We start from the raw sequence: 17,110 nt of genomic DNA, 5'->3' as shown, positions 1-17,110 counted from the left end.
AAGCTTCTGGCTGCTCTTTTTTTTTTCCCAAAGGCAAAACCCATTTTTACCTTCAAATATCCTGAGTGACCCTGAATCATTGCCTTTGAGCTTTTGCCTGCTGGGGTGGGGGTGGGGGGTAGAATGAGAATGGGGAGACCATGCTAACGGGTAAGGAGAGGGTTTGTTTTAAAACCAAACCAAACAGGGGCATCTGGGTGGCTCTGTCAGTTAAGCATCTGCCTTCAGTTCAGGTCCTGATCCCAGGATGCTGGGATTGAGCCCTGCATTGGGCTCCCTGCTCACCTGCTCAGTGGGGAGTCTGCTTCTCCCTCTCCCTCTGCTACTCCCACTGCTTTATCTCAAATAAATAAATAAAATCTGTAAACAACAAAACAACAAAACAAAACAAAACATGGTTCTAAAAGGATTGAAGCAGCATGTGGGAGTGGGGGGCTCTAAGGCAGCATGAGGTGACTGGGACCATGACTTGAGGCTAGCCGCTCAACCTCTCTCTCTCTTGACTTTCCTCTCCCCTTCTATGTAAAACCAAGACTTGACTCTAAGCAGGAATTTACTAGATGTTGAGGATTTAGAGTTCTTGGATGACTAATCTGAACTTTAGCTAGTGGAGGCAAATAGGTTTTACACAACAGAATAGAAGGTTGTCAAAAAGGATGGTCAGGGCTTTGTTTTTATTGTCAAGCAAAATGGAAGGAATAACAACATACCATTCCTGGAGCTCAGGAGAAGGAATGAGACCTGCGGTTCCATTTTTGGAGTTTTCCAGTTTACCCTGCCACCAGTTGTGATCATCCTTACTAATAATCTGGATAATGTCGCCAACTCTGAATCGAATGCCAGCTTCTTTGCAGGGGATGAGGTCATCCTTGGCCGGATCATATTCAAATTGTGCTCTTACATAGATCTATAAAACAGGAGTTTGTAAGAAGGGCTGCCTCGGCGATGTGAAAGCAAACAGCTCTAACCTAATAACCACACACCAACACTTACAATACAAACAGGACATTAGATGGTGAAGCCAAATGACGCATGGAGATAGGACACAGAATTGCTACCACTAGAAATGATGGGATACCTTTGATGTGTATAGATTCATACCTTTGCTGTTTTTATTTGGAGGGAACACTTAACAATTCTTGTTTAATAAAGATCAAGACTTAGCTTCTGCTTTTACTGTAACAGAATAGGTCTCTAATCATAGAGACGCACGCTTACCATTTTTAAATCTGCATATATTTAGCTGATGTTATGGGCAAGTTGTCATGATCATGTGGCAGCTTTGTCACCATATACACAAACATTCAGGGAAAGTTTTAACCCTGAAGCAGCATGTGGTACAAAAGTAGCAAGCACTCTGTGTTGGCATCTTGCTTTAGTTAAAATGCCTACATGACAACTGGCAGCATGTCTACACACTGTCGATAAACTTAAATGTAATTTAAACAGTTTTTAAAGCATTTAAAAAATCATGTTATTAGGTATGTAAGAAGGATTTAGGTTTTGTATTTGTATTTTACTCTTCTTAAAGAAAAAGGACATTGAATCCAAGCTTTGCCACTTGAAAGCAGCACAGAGCTTCAAGATATGCAGAATTCAAAGCTCTGAGTTTCAGGATATGTCAATGTAATTAGTAGATATTATAAAAGGAAACAGATTAGTCTACAAGGGGTTATCATATGGCAGCATTTTAAGAAATGCTAGATATCTAATGCTGCATCACTTATGCGGTCTTAAAAATAAACTATGGGTGAATTCTCTCAGATGCCAATTTGTGCACACCTTAAGGCCAAATTGGATTATTTCTGGACACCAAATTCCAAGAAAATTCCCATAAAATTCTATCTCTTGAAATTACATTTGAATATTAATGTTTCAGTCACTGTAAAACCAACCTGAAGGCTTTGGAACTATTGTGTGATTATTCTGTTCAAGTTTTCTTATCAGAAATCCAGCCTATAAAATTAACATGTCTCTGCCTTTGCACCTGAAATCCATACTCTTAAAGTGCTGGCAAACTGGAAGCTGCTTGCTTGTGGCAGGCAGCACTTCACTTTCCCCATGTGACCCAAAAGAGGCATATTGGGATGGAAAGCCAGGATGTTCCGAGTTTTCACTGTAAATGGCTTTTAGATTTACACATGCAAAAACAAATTAGGAAAAAGCCTTGAAATTTTAGAAAATTACTGCTTAAACATGTTCATCAGCACGTAGATTTTAGTTATTCTTAGAATTCTAGGAATTTTGTTACCTTTAACAATTTTTTTCCCCAACTTCAGAGGCAGGCCTGTAAGACCCCCTTAAAGGCTGAATTCTTAACCATCAACACAAGTTTATCAGGTTGAAATTACAATAACCATCACAGCTACAAAGATGTAAAGAAAAAAATCCTTATAGAAAATTAGTCACGTGTAATGTGTTAAAATGAAATGGTACAAGCTCTCAATGCTTAAATGTTATGGTCCAAAATGCAGACATTATGGGATGGAAAGGGTTAATAAAGGATTGGCTATTAGCAGCTCAGTTTAGAGAAGTTTCTATAGAGGGTATCTATTCACCTGTCGTCCTTTTGGTTGGGTAGTTGATGGCAAGTCCTGTAGAATAAAGCCAACCCAGGAGAAAAATTTTCATTTACTTTTCAAGAGTACAAGGTAATTTGTGTGTTCTGTTACAATATGGCTAAAAAATGAGCTAGATTTCAGTTGTAAAGAGATCATATACATTATTCCATTTCTCAAGAAATGTTGAGTTATCGAAAAAATCAAACCCAGGCCATTTAGCAGCAAGCTGAGGAAAGCAGGTAAGTTTAAGCAAGAGAGAAAATGTGTTCTTAAGAAACAACTCAGCATCTTCAACACAAAAGCCACTGTGAGTGAAACAGCCCTACTGGAAACAAAACCAAAACCCCAAACTCAAAAGAGCTGTTGCCCTTTTCAACTTAGTCACTGCGATCATTGAAGTTTTGAAAAATTCAATGGCTATATGGATTTTCACCATCTTCAGAGTATTACATGTTAAATTATTATAAATGAATTCCTTTGGTAGCCTATTTGGAAGTTAAAAATAAAGGAAAGAAAAATTTTCTTCCATAATTTCTCTTACTGAAATCATTCCAATTGAGATGATCTCTAAATTACTTAAAATTTTATCTGATTAAAGACAGTTGATGTGTTTTTTTAAAGGGCACGTGGATAGCAAACAAGTGATACTGCTGCATTTAGTAAGACTCTGGATACATTTCAACAGCAATATCAGCAACTTAAGATTTTGTTACCCCAAAATATCAGACGCTTGCACCTTATGTGCTTTCGTTTATTTAAGTAAATGAAAACCAATTCTTTTCATTTTTTCATATTTCAAAATGAACAGTTCTGAAAAAAAAAAGTAAAATTCCAAGTTCAAGTCAAAATATCAAGTACTTTGTGTTAAAGATGTGATAACAGCGTGGCTTAAGTGCAGTTTGAAGCCAGTTCCTTTTGCTTTTCATATCCAGGCAAGGCTTATAATTCACAAAAATATGTGCACGTACCACAATAACAGAGGGCACACCAATTCATAACGTAGATAGCGGAAACTAAAACGTGTTGCTGATATCACTCAGAATAGCCAACTACAAAGCCCGAGAATACCCAGATGCCTACTCTGCAAAATCCTCAGGTTTCTTCATCTTTCTCCAATTAAAAAAGATATTTAGAAATTTCAACAGATTGCCTCTTATATATCCTTTGCGTAAGTCTGAGCAAAGTCATCAACGCTAGTGGGGTGACACGGAGATATTTTGAGAATGACCAAAGCGATCTTGAACTCCAGTTCTTCAAATTTAACTAATTAGAGAGATTTTTTCACAAGAAGAAAATGTTGAAAAGATTTTCCAGGAGTAAACTGCATTGTAGCTGTAGTAGCCTTGTATATCGGCAGAAGACAATTTTTCCACTGAACACATGTAACTAGAACACTCATGGCAGGTGGCACCAACAAAATTGTCACACTTTGCTGTGTGGAGCTAGAGTTCTTACCGAAACAGAATTGTTAGTGCTGCTATGACCATTAGCTGGGGACTGTCTGGAAGTGGAGGGGGAATCTCTCTGAAATAAGACACAAGGTTCATTAACACAGAACACCAGCACAGAAACAGAGATATTCACATCAACAGTTACAACCACAGTCTGACAACCGTTTCCTCTGAGGTTTTTTTTTTTTTTTTTTTTTTTTTTTAAGCGGTAAAGGTGCTATACTGACTTACTTGCATGATTTCACGGAAGTATGAAAAAATTTCTGCAGTCTGAAGATTCACGTATTGTAAGTGATGAAAATTTAGTAATTTCTTTTCTGTCTCCAACATTCTATAACCTTGGCTGACTTTAAGTGAGACCCAGAAGAGTGATTTGATATTAAAATCCTATCAAGGATTATAAAATGACAGATACTACTATAAACTGATGCTGAAGATCCCAACTGCCTAATTTTCATTCAAAATTAGGTACGAAAAGTACTTAATGGTTTTTAGGTACCTCAGTGTCAAAAATTACTGAATGACTCATTGAAGTGAAACAAATCTAAAAAAACAAAAAAGATTTCTCATGTTGTAGTCATCTTGGAGTCTTTCCAGGACAGATATTATGAATAAAGGTAAAAGACAGACATCCATCAGAGAAGAAATCTTTATTCTTTAGATCATTTTAGGAGGTTGATTAAAACAATAACCTTGAGCCCCTAAAACTGCTCCGTTCCTGGCAAAAGTCCTAGGAAGCACAGCCACTCTCCCTAGATTCATGGTCCTCAGCCACACTCTCTATACTATGTGACACACTTGTGATCCTTTCTGGGCTCCACTCCCTTACTGTCCAAATCAGCTTTAATGACAAGAATGAAGAGAAGAAAATATGTATTATAACATTTTTGGTTTAGTGGAGTCCTTTGAAACCTTTGGGATGTACATGTCTGCTCAAATGACATTTCTTTTTGTCTAGAAAATATACAGAAAACTTCTAGAGCTTCTTAGCTTTCTGAATAATGGGGTCTTTTAGCTGAGCATTCTCAAATATTCATGAGCAGAGTGATTTCTAGGTGCCACCCCCAAAGACTGGAGTCAGTAAGGCCAGTGTGAGGGCAGGGGGTCTCCCCTCTTTTGCCTTTGGGGATGCTGATGCAGGTGGCCAGAGAGCCCTTCTTTGGGCAGTATTGCCCTGGCTGGGAAGAGTCCAACCACAGGCTTGAATTTGGCCAGAGCACAGTAGGGTCCAACAGGCTGGGTTAGGGCGAGGAGGGGAGTGTCATTTTTTCTACTATTCAGAGGTAAAGAAGGGGTGGGGGAGGGGCTCTTCTGATTCAGGTGTAGAATTTACATGTGTAGTACTGGTCCCACCCTAAAACTAGTTCTACCACTTAAAAAAACACAAGAGAAACGTTTATATTAATGCCTAACAATATCCCCTGGTTAGTTAGCCAAAAAGACAAAAATCAGTCATATTTACTAAATTTCTTCAGTAATGAGAAATGGTATGAAGCCCACCTACGATTTTAAAATATTGGAATGCTTCACATTGGGAGGTGTGTGTGTGTGTGTGTGTGTGTGTGTGTGTGTGTGTGTGATATTCTCTCTTTTGCAGCAAGGTTTGTTGTTCTAGGTAACAAATTTCAAAACTCTGAATCCTGGAGAAGTAGCTCTGCGTTTTCTCTTGAAATATATTATTAATTGAAGTTCCATAAAAAGCCACCAAGAGGAGCTCACAACCTGATACAACAGAACCCCAACTGTCATGGTGCACTAAAAATATCCTTGACCAAACTACAAATTCTTAGACATATCTTCAACAGGATGAGGGAACAAGTCATAAAGCCTCTGAGTTTGCTTGTGAGATCTACAGCATTGCTAGGGATGGGAGGAGGCATCGTAATTTCTCCCTCAACTTCTCCTGAGTACAAATTCAATTTTCTAGGTGAGTTCCAATAAGTTACTTGTCAGTCTTGAAAATTAACTCTAGGAAATGTGTACTTCACACCGATGTACACAGACTTGGAAATGCGCACGAAAGGGATAAGCTTCAAATACTAATGCTCAAGCTGAATGTGTGCTGACTGAAGGAGGACAGACCCTTTAATGCCAGTCTGTGTTTCTAGATATAAAAATAATAGATTTTGGAATCTCATTTAATGACCGACACAAAACTGAATAATATAGGTTGGAAAGCTACAGTCTCTATAGGATAACACCTACTGTGAGAAAGAAGCTTTGGGGTTGTATTATCTTAGAAAACTTATTTGCTTATGAATCACATAATGTTCCAAATTGAAACGATTTCACAGAAGGTTGCAAAACCCTCTAACGCCTCTTGTAAAGTCCGTTACCAATTCCTCACAGACTTAACATCCATCCAGGGACTTGTCACAATTATCTGAACACCTCGATCTTAACAAAAATAGATCACTTCTCAGATTCTTGGAAAGAAGAACTATCTGTGTGATTTCTTAATAAGGGAAGTGAATGTACTTCCTGGAAATATTATTGCAATTATCTTTTTTTCCTCAGAGACTCCATTTATTCTTGTTAAGCTTTCTGTCATTATTTGTAGAGCTCCTCTCTATTTTGCTTCAATTCCAGCCTGCAGAAAGTTAAAGTGCTGAGGAGCTCCCCATGGAAGCAGGGCTGAGTAGGTGAATGGAACCTACTCTGTTCCGTTATCTTTGTTGTAAAATTGGTGTGCAGTGATCAACAGCACAGGCAGAAACAATTTCCCAGAAAGCCAAAACATTCAGCCATCAGCAGACAGTTAGTTAAGAACCCAGAGGAGACTAGGGGTGGCTGGAGGTGGGGGGAGGGGAGGGGAGGAAGGGAGGTGGGGGGTGCGCCAGAGCCATTACCTCACAGGACGATGACTGAGTACGGTAACTTGGTACGATCTTGAAGGTAATACTCCCCCGCATTTCCCGCTGGAGGCAGAATAAAGGAGAGCTCTCTTAGCAAATAAATGTTGTACACAAAGACATGTGAGAAACCACTCGAGATGCATGGGGGTAATTAAGGCAAGCCAGCTGAGCACGCATGGGCCTAAGACAAAATGGAGTGAGAAGGCAGGGGCTGCTCACAGGAATAGAAATTGTTCTTGGGAGAAACCCTGCAAAGCCAAGGCTGACTGCTTTGCTTGTACAGCAGTGGTGGAACAGACCTCCGGTGGTTACCTTTTTATAGACCCAAATACAAAAACCTCTAAGTGCCTTTCAAAAATGAGTATGAACTGGGCCAGGCAACAGAATAATTACATAAAAATGACATTTGGTCTCCTACCTTATAATGGTGTACTCCATTAAATTTGCTTTTTCTTTTATGATGTTGGCCTCATTGCTTTTCTATAGTGAATCTGTGCTTATTTCACACTCAGTAGATATTCATAATATAGTAGGCTGCTACATTGTGGTAGGAAGACCGTCCAGGACCAGATGTCCAAGACATCTGCCTCTGCTCAGTAGGACAACAAACATAGGCCAAGGACTGTCATTCTGCCTTTTTAAATGCAAAGCCAATTGTGAACAGAGATTTTGGATATGTACGGTCAAAAATAGCCAGGTCTACTATGTCGGTCCTTTCCTCTGTGCTGTAGAGAAAATTCAATACAGCTGGCTATGACTCAGCTAAACAGAAACAATGTTTCTGACATTGCTGATGTCAGCAGAATGGAGGTCGGTGAGAAACTAGTTCACATATAGACCCAACTGGAAAGGTTATCTTCACACATCTGCTCAATAAGAAATAGGAGATCAAGGAGGAAGGGAGAGGTTCGAAGCCCACGCTGCTCTATGGGCAAGATGTTTCCAAACTCGGCTACATGTAAACATTTTCCCAGTTGTCAGTTCTTACGAATGTTGTAGAAATGCAAGTCCACACAAATGATGGTCTCAGAAATACTCTGATTACAAAAGAATACCACTTATTTGTGCATTAAAACACAAACTAGCAAACCGAAAGTCAATCTTAAATAAACTTTCATTTACTCACAAGCATTTTTTGCAGCTGTTCCACTGTCTGGTTAGCCACACTGATGCCATTAATTTCTCGAATTTCATCACCAACATGAAGTGTACCTACAGAAATGACACAATTATAAACACAAAATGATATATGTATCATTTATAACAAAATCCAAAGGCAGCAATGTAAGTAGTTAAAAAAATTAAGCTAACTGTTGAAGGCCAATGTTTCAAAACAAGTACAGGTTTGGCTCATGTAGTAAACTCACCAAACAGATACATCTACTTATGGAAGACATACTTCTGAAAGATGGCTGTGGAAATCTGCTTATTTCTCTGTAGTAGGCACTGTGTATCATGGTTTAAAATGCAGTTTCTAAATCCAGCTGGTCTGGGTGCAAATCTTTAGCTACATCCCTTATTAGCCTTAAGATCTTGGGTAGGTTACCAAAATGTTCCATGTCTCAGTTTTCAACATTTACAAAATGGAGATTATAAGAGTACCTATTTCATGATTGTCTTGAGGATTAAGTTAGTTTAGTACACGTAGAAGGATCAGAAGTGTTTGCGGCACATAGCAAGTACCACTGAAGTGTTTGTTATTATCATTTTCTACCATTCTTATCACTATTATCTACCAAATATGATACAGAGAATTGTCATAATACCTGTATAACATTAAATTTACATTAGACAAAACGCAATCCTTTTATAATAATTTGGTAGGCATTTCAGGGTCCTGTAATACTTCAATTGGAAAGAGTGACCAAGAACCAATGCTTCAATAAGGAGTTATGTGAAATTTTACTTCCTTATTTGTAACTGTGCACGTTTATATACTGGTCTGACATCATTATGAAAAGCTCATGTTATGTTTTAGAGATACATACTAAAATGCACATAAAGAAAATAAGACCCTTGAGATTTGCTTCAAAAAAATTTGGTGGGGAGGGGAGTGTGGACAGTAGAGCAAGTACAGTTGCAGGTGGGGAGGCTGGTTTCAGCTTGGGAGTACAAACTCCCCAACCCAAGCCATGCAGCTGGTGAACAGGGTTCCTGCCATTTCTTCCAGCCCCACTGGTGGGTTCCCCGGCCCTCTTGATAACTAATACTCCAGTCAAATGGCTAGATTAATGTTGCTCTAGAGGCTAACTCAAGTCCTTGACATGTTTCATTTACAATTATGTGGATTATTTATTTTAGGAGCTTTTCGTTTAAAGGGCCAAATAGCCCTACAGATAAATGAGCTGTTGGGCTGTGTAGAAAATATTGTTCAAATGTTGCCAAATAATTGACTTTGTAAGGGGGATATTAAGCTGCTGTTTATAAATCTGAATGTCTTAAAAGCATTCTTGCTTGCTCTCTCTGTTGTATATGGTGTCTTAGCAAGTCCTGAGTTTTTCCAATGAACCCAATTTCAATATATGGTATTTTTTATGCCAAACTGGTGTATACCATATACAAAGGTGTCTTGTCCTTTGTATATGTGGTAATGTCGATTTTATGACTCTGTTACAACACATTTGCTATGATTAAAAGTTATAAAATGATAAAAAAAAGAAACTGGTGTGGCCTGAATTAACAGTAACTCTAGTGAGTTATGGGTATGTGGGTTATCCCTGCACTCTTCTTTCCATTTTTATTTTTTTTCTTTTTAAAGATTTTATTTATTTATTCATGAGAGACAAACACACAGAGAGAGGCAGAGACATAAGCAGAGGGAGAAGGAGAAGTAGGCTCCCTGCAGGGAGACCAATGTGGGACTTTATCCTGGACCCTGGGATCATGCCCTGAGCTGAAGGCAGATGCTCAACTGCTGAGCCACCCAGGTGTCCCTTTTTTCCACTTTTCTCTACTTGAACTCACCACACTGTTCTCTCTCCACTCATGTGTGAAAATCAGAATAAAATAAGAATTTGGGGTTCTCACAACTGTATCTCACCTAGGGTATACCTTTTGAAGTGTTACTAGTCTCAGGAAAGGAGTACAAATTCCTAAAAGCACTTCCTACTTGCATCCCCACCATCTGCTCCACACAAAAACCTGTGAGCTGGGTCCTGAGTGGGGGAAAACTAAGGGTGGAATGAAAAAGTGGAAAGGGTGGATGCCACAGTAGCAATGCCTGCTAGCTGGATTCTGAGCCTTGGTCCAACAGCAAGTAAGAGAAGCTGAGTAAGGAATGTGGAGGGAGGCAAGATCCAGATTGGTGGCACTCCATGGTAACTAGTAGAAGAGAAAACAAACTCTCTCTGGAGGAAAGTGTTCCCAGTGTAGTCCCACAGGACTTCCACTGATCAGAACAAACAAGGAGCTCACAATCAAAGATCACCAAACATATTATAAGGCAAACTACTATGTAGATCACCAGAAAAGAAAAAGCAGATCAGATTTAGATCATCAAAGGAGAAAAGATACTAGAGTGATTAGATACAGAATAGAAAATAGCTACATGTTAAATATCAGGAAAAGGACTTAGTTGCAAAGATGAGCATGCAATAAGAGATTATCAGATGTGAACAGATAGGTTTGAAAATATGACTAAGAACAAATGACTAGTGTTTCTAGAAAAGAAAAATATAACTGGTGATATAAACCAGTGAGTGGATGAGTTGAACAGGAATTCAGATATGGCTGAAGAGTTTCAGTGAACTGGAAGATATAACCAAATAAATTACTTAGAATGCAAGCCAGAGAAATGAGATAGAGAAAAAAAGGAAACAAGAAATAAAATGGGAAAAAATTACGAGATGTGAAGGGAATATCTAACACATGTCTAGTGGAGTTCATAAGGAGAGAATATGGAGAATGGGGAAGAGGTAATATTTGAAGAAATAATGGTTGCAAACTTTACTGAACTGATGAAAACATGATTATGCAGATCCAGGAAGAATAATGTATCCTAAACAGGGTGAATAAAAAGAAAGCCATGCTGGAAAGCAGTGAAACTACAGAACATCTAAAGACAAAGATCTTTTCTTCCTCATAAAGACAAAGTTCTTAAAATAACCAGAGAGAAAGGAGAGATCACCCACAAAGCAAGGAACAGTTATGGTGACATTAGACTTTCCAATGTCAACAACGGATGCTAAAATACAACAGAATGGTAACCATCAGCCTAAAATTGTGCTCTCAGCAAAAGTAATCTTCAAGATTGAGGCTGAAATAAAATATTTACAGATAAATACCACCTGACAGAGTCTATCAGCGGGAGACTAGCACTAAAGGAACTTCCAAGGATGAACTTTAGGAAGAAGGAAAATGCTCCCCAAAGAATAGTCTGAGTCTTAAGAAGGAATGGTGAGTTTATACCTGAAACTAATATACCAAAACACTGTATGTTAACTATACTAGAAATAAAATAGCAGGAATGGTAAGTAAATAAAATCATAACCATTTATGTAAATCCAACCAAAAATGGTCATATTTTAATAGTAATTTCAAATTTGTGAATTTAAAACAGAATAGAACTAAAATACTGGGCAAAAATAATATGTAAGTCAGGAGTGTGATCAGATTTAGTAGTCCAATGTCTTTGGATTCTTTGGGAGTGGGGTTAAGACACTGTTTCACTTTAGAATGTATAACGTTAAATGTACATGATAAAATTTCAAGGCAACCGCCTAGAAAATAGAAATAGAAATTCTAAACTACCAGGAGGAAAAAATGAAACAAAAAAAAATGAACAAGAAAGTCAACTAAAAAATGGAATAAATATAAATAAAAAATCAAGATGATAGAAATCATCACAATAAATATTAATTGACTAACCTTGCCCAGTAAAAGATAGTGATCATTAGAGTGCATTAAAAAATGAAAAAACCAGCTTAAAAAATGTTTGCAAGAGACATACTGATGCATACAAGCACAGAATGGTTGGAAATAAAAGGCTGGAAGAAGACATGTCAGCAAATACTAAGATAAAGCTGGAATAAGTATGTTAGTATTAGATAAATAGATTTTAAATAGAAAGTATTAGTAAGGATAGAAATAGTTATCAGGTATTTCTATGCACCTAATAAGACAGCTTCAAATATACAAAGCCAAAATGGGAAGATCTATAGATAGAAATTGAAAAATTCTACTATGATAGTGAGATATTTCAGCAATTAATGATAGATCAGACAGACAAAAATTTAGTTGAGATACAGAAGATGTGAACAAAAAGATTAACCCCAAGCCAATCATCATATAGACAACTCTCCATGCAACAGTTAAAGAATACACATTCTTCTTAAGTATGCATGGAGTATTTACAAAACTGATTAAAGTGCTATGCCATAAAGCAAGTCTCAACAAACCTCAAAGAAATGGTGTCATACAGACCACACTCTGACCACAGTGTAATTAAGTAGAAGTAAATTATTAAAAGATACATAGAAAATCTTCTTAGATGTGGTATGTAAAATAACAGTGGGTTAATGAAAGATACCATAATAGGAATTTAAGAGTACTTAGAATTGAATTACAATAAAAATACTTCATAACAAAATTGGTAGGATACAGGGTAGAGTTTAGACTCAAATGCAGGTATCAGAAAAAAAGACTGGGATAAATGAACTAAGTGTCTAATTAAGAAAGTTAGATAAAATCAATAGGAAGTAGTATGAAAGAGATAAATAGAAATCAGGTCATAACATAATGAAATAGAAAATAAAGATACAATAGAGAGAATCAATAGAACCCTAAGTGGGTTTTGGAACAATCCCCTGGCAAAGTTTGTTAAGAGAAAAAAGGACAAGGCACAAATAAACAATTTTAGGAATAAACAAGGGGATATAATTATAGAGATAGAAGGGAATAAAAAGGTAAGAGAACACTACACAGAAGCTTACTGCAATAATTTTTAAAAACTTAAGTTTTTTAAGGAAAATGTAATTTACCAAGTTCACACAAGATACAGAAAGCCTGAATAACCTTAGGAATGTTGAAGAAATTGGAGCAGTTGTTAAAAAAGAAAAAAAGTCTTTTCTGCGGTGCCTGGCTGGCTCAGTTGGTAGAGCATACTTTTGATCTCAGGGTGGTGAGTTCAAGCCCCACATTGGGCATAGAGCTTCCTTAAAAAAAAGTCTCTTCTAAAAAAAACAAAATCAAAAACAAAACACCAGGCTTTGATAGTTTTATCAAATTCTACCAACTTTACTTTTTTTTCAAAGATTTTATTTATTCATGACACACAGAGAGAGAGAGAGAGAGAAAGAGAGAGAGGCAGAGACACAGGCAGAGGGAGAAGCAGGCTCTACGCAGGGAGCTCAACATGGGACTCGATCCCGGGTCTCCAGGATCACGCCCTGGGCCGAAGGCAGGTGCTAAACCGCTGAGCCACCCAGGGATCCCCTACCAACTTTAAAGGTACAATTCATTCCAATATTATACAAAGTCTTTCAGAGAACTCATGAAGGGAGAAGGCTCTCCAAGTCATTTTATGAGGCAATATAACTTTGAAACTAAAGCCCTACAGAGAAAGAAAGAAAGGAAAATTAACTACCAGCCAGTCTCGCTCATAATTACTAATACAAAAACTCTAAACATTAGCACACAGAATCCAGCAGTACATACAAAAAAATAACACACAATGAGTAAGCTTGGTTTATCTGAGAAATGCAGAAGGGGTTTATCATTAGGAAATCTTTTTAAAAAGCCATTCTCTACGTTAATAGATAAAAGGAAAAAAACCTCAAGTGATCATTTCAGCAGAGAAGTATTTGATAAAATTCAAAACTCAATCATAATTAACAGCCTCAGCAACGCAGAATAGAATTTCCTCAGCTCTAATAAAAGGCATCTATTAAAATTCTACAGTAAATGTTACTCTTCATGGGGAATTCTGGGAAAGCTACCTTTCAAAAATAAGAATAGGAGAGGGGTGTCTACTACACCACTTCTATCAGAGATGGCAGGTCACACAAAATTACAGAAACAATGATATTGTGACTTGACTGAATTTATAGCAAATTACTAAAACTAAGAAACAGAAAACTCATCCTGGAGCCTAAAACCATTTCTCCTGTGTGAACGCTGTCTACTCATGCAGTCTATAAAGATTCTTCTGAAGACAGCAGTAATCCCACACATCATTTGTGTATACAGTGGTCAGGGAAGTACTAAAATGCTTATGGTACAAAAAAAAAAAATAAAATGCTTGGTATTACCTCTCCCTCTCTGAGGTTAAGAAAAAAGTAAAGGGGTGATGAGGACAAAAATAACCTGATCTCAAAGAAAGGAGGCCTGATTTTTGGACAGGAGAATACTTTTTGGAGCAGCCTGCAAATACTAGCACATATAACTCAGCCCTTTCAAAGAGGAGGCTATGCCTGCATGTCCAAATCATGCCTGCTTGAGGGTTAATGAAAGTTCCCCTTTCTCAAAAACTCATTCTTTTTTTTTTTTTTTTAAATCTTTTTTTTAAATTTTTATTTATTATGATAGTCACAAAGAGAGAGAGAGAGGGGCAGAGACACAGGCAGAGGGAGAAGCAGGCTCCATGCACCGGGAGCCTGACGTGGGATTCGATCCCGGGTCTTCAGGATCGCGCCCTGGGCCAAAGACAGGCGCCAAACCGCTGCGCCACCCAGGGATCCCCAAAAACTCATTCTTTGTTTACTTCGGGCTTTGGTGAATTCCTTTATCAGAATGACTACAATTACTGCAGCAAGTATTAAAAACTTAGTCTAGATCTGATATCTCTTATTTTAGCATTTTTTATATTATTTATCAAACTCTAATTTCCTAATTTAGAGAGCATTTCTCACTCCTGAGTGAATGAGAAATTCTTAAACTGTCATTATCTATCTATATCCATACAAACAAATGTACATATGCATGTTTGTATGTATGTGTGTATGTCCCAGAATAGATGCCTTCCATATACCCTGGGGCCAGGTATGATACTTTGCTTTATCCACCCCCCCCATGGTCTTTCATAAGTCAGGATCCAAACAGTGATTCTGCGATGTTCCAGCAACAGAACCGTCACAGTATCTTCCTCCTCTTATCTACGGGCTGGAGCATGTACAGATGAATATGTACAAAGGTAGATTAACAGTGATTAAAACCAAAGACAGATAAACACATCATTTATGTGGGCCACAGATTAAACAGATTTTTTATATAGATAATAAAAAATACTTTCTCCACTAGGGCTACAGGAAAGAAAGTTAAAGAGGGCAAGAATCACATATGAAACTTACTTTGAAAAAAAAAAAAAAAAAGAAAGAAACTTACCTTGCCTGTGAATCATGCCCCCATGCATAATTCTTGCAACAATACAATGATTTAGCTCATTCATTTTTAAAGTGATTCCCTGTAAAAAGTTAAATAAAATAGAATTACTATTTCTCTTGATGTTTGTGATTTCACTGTAGATAATTTTATTTACAAAAGTTAGGAAAGCATTCAAGAAAATATAGAAAATGAAGGAGGAAAACCATTTGTTACTCTACCATGCCATGATAAAAATGTCATTTTGGTATTTTGATTGCTATAATAATAGTAATGCATACATTCTATATTGTGCTTTCTTTTTTTTTTAAGATTTTTATTTATTCATGAAAGACACATAGAGAGGCAGGGACATAGGCAGAGGGAGAAGCAGGCTCCCTGCAAGGGATCCCAGATCCTGGGATCATGCCCTGAGCAGAAGGCAGACGCTCAACCGCTGAGCAACCCAGGTGTCCCTATATTGTGCTTTCTTAAGCAAATATTTATTTATTTATTTTTAGAGAGAGAGAGAGAGCATGAGCAGGAGGGGCAGAGGAGAGGAAGAGAGAATCTCCCAAGCAGACTCCATGCTAAGCGTGGAGCCCGACATAGGGCTTGATCCCATGACCCCAGATATCACAACCTGAGCTGAAATTAAGACTTGGATGCTCAACTGACTGAGCTACCTTAGCGTCCCTTAAGGTGTACAATTTCGTAAGTTTGACATACATATACATGTGTGAAGCCATTACTATAATGAGGAACATGAATATATCCATTACCTCTAAACATTTCCTTGTGCCCACTGGTAATCTACTCCCATCCCTGTACCCCTCTCCTCTTACCCTATGGCCACTCATATGGTATGCACTCTTTTTTGTTGCTTTTTTCAAATTCACAATGTGAGATTTAATCAGATTGTTGTATATATCAATGGCTCATTCTTTGTCCTTGCTGAGTATTCCACTGTATGGATATATCATTTTGTTTATCCTTTCGGACTGATTTTTTCCCCTAGCTTTTGGCTATTTAGAAGTGTGCTGTATTCCTGGGTTAGTTTCCAGCTGGTCACGATGTAGTCGTCTTCTGTTAAGATACGGATTTGTTTAGAGTTTTTGCATCTACATTCATGAGGGATACCAGTGTGTTTTCTTGTACTGTCTTTATCTGGTTTTGGTATCAGAATTGCTATTATTTATTTATTATATGTTTGGTAGATTTCACCAGTAGTGCTGTCTTTGGACTCTTCTTTGAGGAATGTTTTTTAACTACAAATTCAATTTTTAAATAGTATAGGGCAATTCAGTATATTCCTTAAGTGAGCTTTGGTGTGTTTCTGTCTTCCAAGGAATTTGTCCATTTCATCTCAGTTGCTGAGTTTCTTGGCATAAAGTTGTTTATAGGATTTCTTTATACTTTTTATGCCTATAGATTCTGTAGTAGTGTCACTTTTTAAATGTAGAATATTGGTGATAAATGTTTTTTTTTTTCCTGATCAGTCTGATCTTTTCAAAGAAAAAACTTGTTTTTCTCTATTCTGTTTTCTATTTCATTAATTTAATTTCCACTTTGATTTTTTAAAAAAAGATTTTTTAAAACATTTATTTGACGGGGTGGGGATAGGGAGGGGATAGAGGGAGGGTTGGTACAAGCAGGGGGAGCAGCAGGCAGAAGAGGGAGAAGCAGGCTCCCTGCCCAGCAGAGAGCCCAAAATGAGGCTCCATCCCAGGACTCTGGGAACGTGACTTGAGCTGAAGGCAACTGATTGAGCCATCCAGGTGCCCCTCCACTTTGATCTTTATTATTTCTTTTCTTTCACTCACTTTTGGTTTAATGTGCTCTTTTTTGTTCTAGTTTCTTAAGGTGGAAGCTGAGATCATTTACAATATTTCTTTTCTAATATAGGTGTTTAGTGCTACATGTTTCTCCCTAAGTACTGCTTTTGCAG

The 17,110-nt window shown here is 37.6% G+C and overlaps 1 protein-coding gene across 13 annotated transcripts in view; it reads right to left on the bottom strand.

The window, feature by feature from the left end:
- CASK (calcium/calmodulin dependent serine protein kinase) overlaps nucleotides 1-17,110 on the bottom strand; it is a 349,933-nt gene that overhangs the window by 30,042 nt on the left and 302,781 nt on the right. For 6 of the 13 annotated variants that reach the window (XM_072816975.1, XM_072816976.1, XM_072816977.1 and 3 more), the window contains 6 exons: nucleotides 15,187-15,265; nucleotides 7,994-8,079; nucleotides 6,862-6,930; nucleotides 4,017-4,085; nucleotides 2,559-2,594; nucleotides 711-907 (listed from right to left, as the gene is read on the bottom strand). In XM_072816975.1, the coding sequence (XP_072673076.1) occupies nucleotides 711-907; nucleotides 2,559-2,594; nucleotides 4,017-4,085; nucleotides 6,862-6,930; nucleotides 7,994-8,079; nucleotides 15,187-15,265 (536 nt within the window). The remainder of the gene's footprint in view (nucleotides 1-710; nucleotides 908-2,558; nucleotides 2,595-4,016; nucleotides 4,086-6,861; nucleotides 6,931-7,993; nucleotides 8,080-15,186; nucleotides 15,266-17,110) is intronic. The other 7 variants (XM_072816982.1, XM_072816985.1, XM_072816986.1 and 4 more) reach the window with 3 other exon arrangements.

Source organism: Canis lupus, chromosome X (assembly GCF_048164855.1).
Source record: "Canis lupus baileyi chromosome X, mCanLup2.hap1, whole genome shotgun sequence".
NCBI classification, from domain to species: Eukaryota; Metazoa; Chordata; class Mammalia; order Carnivora; family Canidae; genus Canis; species Canis lupus.
This window is presented reverse-complemented; position numbering and strand designations above follow the sequence as displayed.